The sequence below is a fragment of the Plutella xylostella genome, chromosome 19 (assembly GCF_932276165.1).
Source record: "Plutella xylostella chromosome 19, ilPluXylo3.1, whole genome shotgun sequence".
Classification (NCBI taxonomy): Eukaryota; Metazoa; Arthropoda; class Insecta; order Lepidoptera; family Plutellidae; genus Plutella; species Plutella xylostella.
The window spans coordinates 10,569,457-10,578,232 of record NC_063999.1 but is presented as its reverse complement, the minus strand read 5'-3'; the positions used below and the strand labels follow the sequence as shown (position 1 = coordinate 10,578,232).

General features: G+C 37.9%; 1 protein-coding gene across 1 annotated transcript; it reads left to right on the top strand.

The window, feature by feature from the left end:
- The first annotated feature begins 688 nt into the window (after window positions 1-688).
- Window positions 689-8,219, top strand: LOC125490016. The gene is made up of 3 exons (XM_048627952.1): window positions 689-923; window positions 5,806-6,228; window positions 7,372-8,219. The coding sequence occupies exons 1-3, from the start codon at window positions 689-691 to the stop codon at window positions 8,217-8,219; spliced, it is 1,506 nt and encodes a 501-aa protein (XP_048483909.1).
- The last annotated feature ends 557 nt before the right edge of the window (window positions 8,220-8,776 follow it).

The window sequence follows — 8,776 nt, the reverse complement described above, 5'->3', positions numbered from 1 at the left end:
ACGCTGCGCGCCGTGCGGCGCTCCTACGAGATCCGGCCCCGAGTGACGACATCCCCCCACCACCTACCTCGGACCGCTACGAGTCGCTACGAGTCGCTGCTACGAACGCTACGAGACGACATCGAGACTCCGCCGCGGCGTGCGCGCCGCCGCCTCACTGATACAAGTTAATTGCGTTCTACGTTTCGTCGATACCTACTGCTACTGCTTAGTAAGATTGAACATTATATTTTCTGTGAGCTAACTTATCGGCTTATTGCGCCAAATTTAAACTGCTACCTAATTTTTGCTGAGCTTTCCTGCTTAATTAGTGGTACATTACCGGGTTAACTGCTCAATAAAAACATAATCCTGCAATTTACCCTGTTGGTTATCCATGATGCGCACTCCAGAGAAATCAAACTCCGTCCCGGATATCACGGCTCTGGATCAACCAGGCCAAGCATTATCACGTAAGAGGAGAAAGCCGGCTGATTTATTTGCCCTCCCCCAGCAGGAAATGACAAGCGATTTTAAAAATGAGATAAAGGAGTTATTCAAGCAATTTGCCCAGACTCAAAGTGAGCAAGTAAACACAATATTAACTTCTCTCAATGATCTAAAGCAAACTAGCTCCAGTATTGAGATAACAGTTACTTTTTTATGTGAAGAAAACTTGGAACTCAAACGAAAAATAGAACAGATGCAAATGGAATCTAAGAAGGATAAAGAGGAGATAGTTATTCTTGAAAATAAACTGGAAGACATGCAAAAATCTCAAAGAAAAACCAGCATAGAAATAAAAAATGTACCATTGAAAGGTGAAGAGACAAAGAAAGACTTGCTTGAAATGATAGTGAAGCTATCCGAAAACATTAATCTGAAGCTTGTCAAACCAGAAGTTAAGGACATTATAAAAATTAAAAAGAAAGAGAACACCAAAAGTACTATAATAGTGGAATTCACGAACACCTTCATAAGAACGGACATCCTGAAGTGTGCTATAAATTATAATATAAAAAATAAAACAAACAAACTAAGTGCAAAGCACCTGGGTTTACAATATAATCCTGATGTACCAATCTACATCTCAGAGAACCTCACACCTAAGTCAGCGCGACTTTACTTCTTGGCCCGAGACCTACAAAACACGAAGAACTATAAATATTGCTGGACAAACTACGGCAAAGTTTATATACGGCTGGACGATAACTCCCCCATCATAACTATTACAAGTGAATCACAAGTACATCAATTGCTTAATAAGTGACTATCCTTATTTAAGATAAGTATAGTTTTCATGTTTTTACTATGCTATAATGTGTTTTCATACCTAAACTACAATATAATGGTTCACGATTTTTACAATAAATGCGACTTAATCGCCTTAATATCTATAATTCAAAACAGCTTCACACATTCACGTAATATGTTAGATAAATCAACTTATAATCAAAACTCTATAATGTATGAAATATGTACTCTTACACTAACATTTCTAACAACCAAGTTTTTATTAGAAAATACCTTTAAAATTAGTCACATTAAAAAACAAATATACAGTTATATTGTAATCAACCCCCACACGTTTATTTACACCTCAAATGGTTAGAGAAGATCATCTTATACAAGAATTAGACTCCACAGACATTAATGCACTTACATGTAACATAGAAGACTTATCTAACTACTTACCTCCAGGTTCTCCAAACTTATCAATCATTACACAGAACATTAGAAGTATCCATAAAAATTCTAATATTGACGATTTAGAAATAAATCTCGACCTATTGGAAAAAAACATAGACGTTTTAGTCTTAACTGAATGCCGTATAGATCCAAAAAAACCACTACCGAACAAGCCCAATTACGTTACACATAATACAACACTAAAGGTTAACCAAAATGATGGTGTGGTAATTTTTATAAAAAACTCAATTGAACATTCGGTCAAAGAAATAAATCTTTCTGGTGCTTCTTGTTTAGAAATTTCAATATTTACCTACAGCATAATTTGTATATATCGTTCTCCATCTGAAAAAAACCCAGATAATTTTATAAAATCTCTTGAAACGCATCTTAATTCACCTCACCTTAAAAATAAAAACATAATAATATTGGGAGATATAAATATAAACATAATTGAAGGGAATTGTGATAACTACGGATCTATCTATCTGGACATGCTGGCTGAGCACAATTTACTGCCAGGACATAGATTTGACACAAGAATAAATAGCTGTCTGGACCATATCATAACTAACCTAAATCCCACTAAATTTTCTGCTACCATAGCAGTATTAAATACAACAATAACTGACCATAAAATGGTAAGTATTCATATCTACGATAATAAAAAAATATATAAAGCACCTAAAACAAAAACAATTATAAAATATTCAGAGGCTCTAAACACCTTAAAAGATAAAAATATTAATGAAAACTTAATTACAATAGAAGACCCAGATTCCTTAACCTATGAACTAATTACCAAAATAAATGATTCATTAAATGAAAACACAACAGTTATAAAAATTCCTAACTCTAAGAGAATAATAAAACCATGGATAACACCTGGAATTTTAAAGTGCATAAAAAACAGAAACAAATTACAAAAACAATTAAGTATAGACTCATCAAATGATATTCTAAGAATTACATACCGCAGATATAGAAACTTCTGTAATAACCTGATAAAAAAACTTAAGAATAAATATGAAAGTGATCTATTAGATAAAAGTAAAACAAATAATAAAACGTTATGGAACTGTATAAAAAATATAACTAATCTTAAAAAACAAAAAACTATCAATAAAGAACTTATAAATCTAAAACATAATCCTACAGATTCAGCGGAACATGTTAACAGGTATTTTAATAGTATAGGTAAAAAATTAGCTGAAGACACTAGCATGGATCCAAATATTATAGATGACTATTTCACTATGTTACCCTCTTTACCGAACTCTATTGGAATAATTGAACCAGAACCTGCTGAAATCGCAGCTATCATCGTTGGACTGAAGTCGGAATCAGCAGCTGGGTGGGATAACATACCAACCAAATTCCTCAAAATGTCAATTAATGAAGTAATTCCCATACTTACACGTCTTTCTACTCTAGTTTTTCAACAAGGAATCTTCCCACAGCTCCTTAAAAGGTCAATAATCCACCCAATCTATAAGAGTGGGGATAGAGACGATATAAGCAATTATAGGCCAATCTCGGTGCTCCCAGTTATATCCAAAATTATGGAAAAATTAATCAACAACCGAATAATAAATTATCTTAACGCTTTTAATATTCTTTCTAATTCTCAATATGGCTTTCGGCAGGGAAAAAGCACTGAGGATGCTATTTTAGAGCTCACTAAAAATATAACTAATTCTATTGATAACAAACGGAAAACTCTTTGCATCTTTTTAGATCTAAAAAAAGCCTTTGATACCGTCTCTGTCCCCATTCTCCTTCGCAAATTGGAAAAGGTGGGCATAAGAGGATCATTTTTCAATTTAATTGCCGACTATCTTAATAATCGCTCACAGCGGGTTAAACTAGACCAAAATACTTTTAGTAGTGACATACTTTCAACAGGCTACGGTGTTCCGCAGGGTAGTGTCCTCGGACCTACCCTGTTTCTTATTTACATTAACGACTTAACAGATCTCAAACTAGCCAACGGACAAGTTATCTCTTATGCAGACGATACTGCGTTATTATTTCAGGATATTGATTGGCCAAGAGTATTCGATAAAGCTGAACGCGGACTGCGTGTAGTTAATACATGGCTAAACACAAATAGTCTCGCCTTAAACACTAGTAAAACTAACTACATTACCTTTTCCATTTATGATTCTATGCAGCCCGATGCTCACCTAACATTAACATCCCATAATTGTTTGTATAACCCAAATCAACAATGTAGCTGTCCTAAAATTGAGCGAGTTGCTTCAACGAAATATCTGGGCGTAATTATTGATAGAAATTTATCCTGGTATCCACAACTAGATGCCGTCGCTAATAGAGCAAGAAAATTGATTTGGCTTTTTAAATACCTTCGCAAAATATCCGACAAGCAACTAATTACATATATTTACACAACCCTTGTTCAGTCTATCCTGCTTTATTGTATAGTCATCTGGGGAGGCACTTTTAAAACTAACTTTATAAGTATCGAACGGGCACAGAGAACTATTTTAAAAGTCATGCTCAAAAAGAACAGAAGATACAGAACGGCACATTTGTATCATGACGCCGATGTGTTAACTGTGAGAAAATTATATATTTTACAGTGCCTCCTTATAACCCACAAAAATACAACAATTGATTTAAATATTCTTCAAAAACGAAACGCATATAGTGTAATTAAACCTAAAACAGTAAGAACAAATTTTGCATCCAAACAATTCTCAGCTCAATCTGTAAACCTGTATAATAAAGTAAATAGAATTCTAAACATTTATTCCCTAACATACCGTGAATGTAAAAGAACTTTAACGATCTGGTTGAAATCCTTAACTTATGAAGAAATAGAAAATTTATTATCTTGAACCATTGTACCTAACATAATTATGAACCTACATACTAGTACTTATTATAAAATTAACTTTATCTAATAATGTATAATAAAACATAACTTAGCTATATTATTCAGAATAATATTGAATCTCTAAAATCACGAACCTAAGTAACAGTTACATCATTAAATTTATTGTTATGAAACCTAAATACCTACTGTTAAAAGTAACAATAAGCCTTTTGTTTATATAATTTTAACTACATAACTAAATTCATACTTTGCTAAATCATGAAATTATTAACGTAAATTCATACTTTGTACCTACAATACCAACCTTATGTTTATTTAAAATTTTAACTTCTTTGATAATACACTCACGGCAGTGAGAGGGTTCCAGTGAGAAAAAGCAGCAAATTGCTCCTAAACGGAAAAAGCTGACTCAGTGAGTCGCCAGAATATTACCAACTAAAAACGTCAATATTGTGATCAAATTCTAAATTTTCTAAGTGGAACTGTCTCTTTGCACGTGAGTTTATAATAATTATATACATATATAGCTACTTTTCACTGTAACTAAATTAAATATAATGAGTTATCATACCTAAAATATTGTTATATGCATAATTTTAACTTCATAAGTAAACAAGAATGTAATATTGGACAAAAAGAGCGGGCCTCTTCAAATACAGGTTTATACTTAACTGGAGAGTCCCAAACCCTGTAATGTACCACTTGTTTTTGTGAATAAAGAATTATTTATTTATTATTATTACTCTACAACTCCAAAAAGGCCGATTGGGTCAAATTTGGCGCCTCAATGGACGTAGGCCTCGCTGATCTCACGGTCGAAATGATTGAGGCTATTGAGGCGCCGGATGACCTAGAGAAGGCGATTGGACAGTACACTGCGGCGATCAAAAAAGCATGCGACGATTCTATCCCTCTAATAAGTCCATGCAAAAAATACAAACCGGCAAATTGGTGGACAAATGACGTTAACAATCTCAAAAGAGAGTTGAAGATCCTGAGGCGTAGAATCAAAAATGCAAATAGCCGCAGGAGGGATGTGGTAGTTTAAGAGTACCTTACTGCGAAGGAGAAATATAAAACAGAAATTGAAAAGGCGAAAACGAGCAGCTGGGTAGAGTTTTGTGCTAAGCAGGATGGAGAAAGCGTATGGGACGGGATATACAGGGTGTTAAGATGCGTCTCAAAGTCCCATGAGGACATCCTGCTTAAGGACAACGGCGGAAACACCCTGGATGCCCAACAGTCCGTCGACTTTCTAGCGCAAACATTCTACCCAGCTGACGTGTTGGACTGTGAGACCGACGAACAGCGAGCTATTAGGATCCGAACAGACCGGGCTGAGGAACAGTTAAGAGCGACACCGTGTGAACACTTGCCATTTACCCGACACGAGCTGACAGAGGTACTTCAAGGCATTAGTCCTAAAAAAGCACCTGGAGAGGACGGCCTCACAGCGGACATCTGTAGAGCGGCTATCGGAGCTAATGTCAACATCTTCTTGGCTCTGATAAATACCTGCCTCAGACTAGGATACTTTCCCAAGTACTGGAAGGCTGCGGTAGTAAAAATCCTGCGGAAACCATGTAAGGAAGACTACTCGCAGCCTAAATCACACAGGCCAATAGGATTATTGGCCGTATTGGGAAAGATCTTAGAAAAAATGTTCGCCAAGAGGCTTCTCTGGCAGCTCGGTTCGGAAGGTAAGCTAAGTCCACGGCAGTATGGCTTCATGCCACAGACTAGCACAGACGACGCCCTGTATGACGCCGTTAACCTCATAAGGGCGCATGTCGAGAAAAAGCAAATTGTCGCGGTAGTGTCTTTAGACATCGAGGGCGCTTTTGACAATGCTTGGTGGCCAGGGATAAAAGATCAGCTCCTGGCCAAAGGATGCGACTCGTCTCTCTACACACTGCTTTGCAGCTACCTAAATGATAGGGTGGTTAAGGTCAAATATGCTGGTGCAGCGGTGGAGAGACCTACCAATAAGGGTTGCATCCAAGGCTCGACATGCGGTCCTCTGTTGTGGAATATCCAGCTCGACCCTTTGCTCCAGCGCTCCGACTCACTTTCAGCTCACGTACAGGCATTTGCCGATGACATTTTGATCATCGCTGCGGCAAATGGTACTGGTGAGCTGGAACGAATTACAAACGAGGCGCTGGAAGCCGTGTCTGAGTGGGGAAAGAGGGCCAAGATGAAGTTCGCTGCTCATAAGACCCAGGCTATGGTCGTCACTAGGCGACTAAAGTACGAACTCCCACAGCTGAGACTAAACGGAGTCGAAATCAGTCTGTCGGGGGAAGTAACTGTCCTGGGTCTCACAATAGACAGGAACCTTAATTTCTTGAGCCATCTTAATAAAGTTTGCGGCAAGGCCATGGCTCGGTTCCAGATGGTATCTAGAGCGGCGAGAGCAACGTGGGGCTTAAATGCCAATATCCTCCGGCTGCTCTACATTGCCATCATTGAACCAACTGTTCTGTATGCGGCATGTGTCTGGGCTCCTATTGCGCGGTGTCGATACGCACGGACTGTACTCGACAGAGTCACCAGGGCCTTTGCCATTAGAATTTCAAAGGCCCACCGCACCACGTCACTTACATCTGCCGTCCTGTTGGCCAGGGTTTTTCCTCTGGACTTGAGAGCAGAAGAAGTGTATAAGCTCTACGAAGTCAAAAGAGGAAAACCCTTCATCGGCCTTCCAGGCCGACAACCCGAACTAAGAGAGAGCACCTTCTCACTGCCACACCCAGCCCGAAGGGCTATTTTACCCTTCGAAACAATCGCCAGTGAGGAGGAACTCTCAAAAATCGAGAATGAATGGCCTATGGTTTATACAGACGGCAGTAAGATCGAGGGTAAAGTGGGAGGTGCGGTGACTCTGTGGAGAAATGGCAACGAGTGTAAAACAAACGCCTTCAGACTGGAAAATTACAACTCGGTGTTCCAGGCCGAACTGGTGGCAATTTCAAGGGCACTGAATCTTATCGCCAGGGAGCCCCATGCGAAAAGAGGCAATATACTTAGCGACTCCAGATCTGCACTGGAGTTGCTGAGGGACCCATCATCAACCCATCCCCTGGCCTACGAAATTAGAAAAAAGATAGAAGACCTAAAAGGGGGTGGGGGTGATGTTGCATTTTATTGGGTCAAAGCTCACATTGGGATCCCTGGCAATGAAAGGGCTGATGAGTTGGCCAAGAGAGCAGCATTAACTCGAAAAGACTCGGCGGCGTACAGTTCGTTTCCCCTCTCTCATGCAATTAGATGGGAGACGACGAAGCAATGGCAGGAGAGGTACGCAACCTCCTCCACTGGCCGAGTCACCTTCTTGTTCTTCCCAAATGTCACGTCAGCCTACAAAATCCTTGGTTCCTTCACAATGTGCAACACCAAGGCGCAGCTCTGGACTGGACACGGTGGCTTTCGAGCGTACCTCCACAGGTTCAAACTCTCCGAGAGCCCATCCTGCTCTTGTGACGATGAGACTCCGGAGACCATAGAACACCTGTTGGAGGAATGCCCTAGGTTTGGAGCTGCTAGGTTTGACTGCGAACAAAAGGTCAAAGGAAGAATAAGAAGTGAGGAATTCCCTGCTCTCATGGCCAATGAATCCACACGATCAGTGTTTATGGGTTTTGCCTTAAATGTCGTAAAGCTAGCAAACGGTGCAAATAGGACCAGGTGATAATAAACTGTGATAATTTTAGTATAATTAATTAAGATGTTTGTAAATAAAATAAATAGTAATAATAATAATAATAAGCTTTAACTTATTTAATTGTAATTTGTGATATAATTAGTTTTAGATTTAATTAATTTAATTTTAATTGTAATTTGTAAATGTTAATTATATGAATGATGCATTATATTATGTTATAATGCATTACTATTGTTATTATGTTTATTTAATGTAACTTTAACTTACTGTCTCTTAAACTTTATTCTTCTGTTCTACATTGTATTCTTCTATTGTTTCTTTTCTTTATACTGTTTAATTTGTTAATGTATCATTTTGTGTATTGTATACTTTTACATATTGATTTTATTATGGAAAATGATTTAAATAAAAATAATGTTTAAAATTAATAATGATAAATGGTAGGGGGTTTTTAGCCGGTAAGAGTCCGGCACTACCTGGGTCTTCCCTTCCCAGGTGTCCATGATGGATTTTCCCCCTACCTATTGCAATTAATGTTGATAAAAGAAACTTAATTTATGAATTTTTGGATATATAAAAAGTTA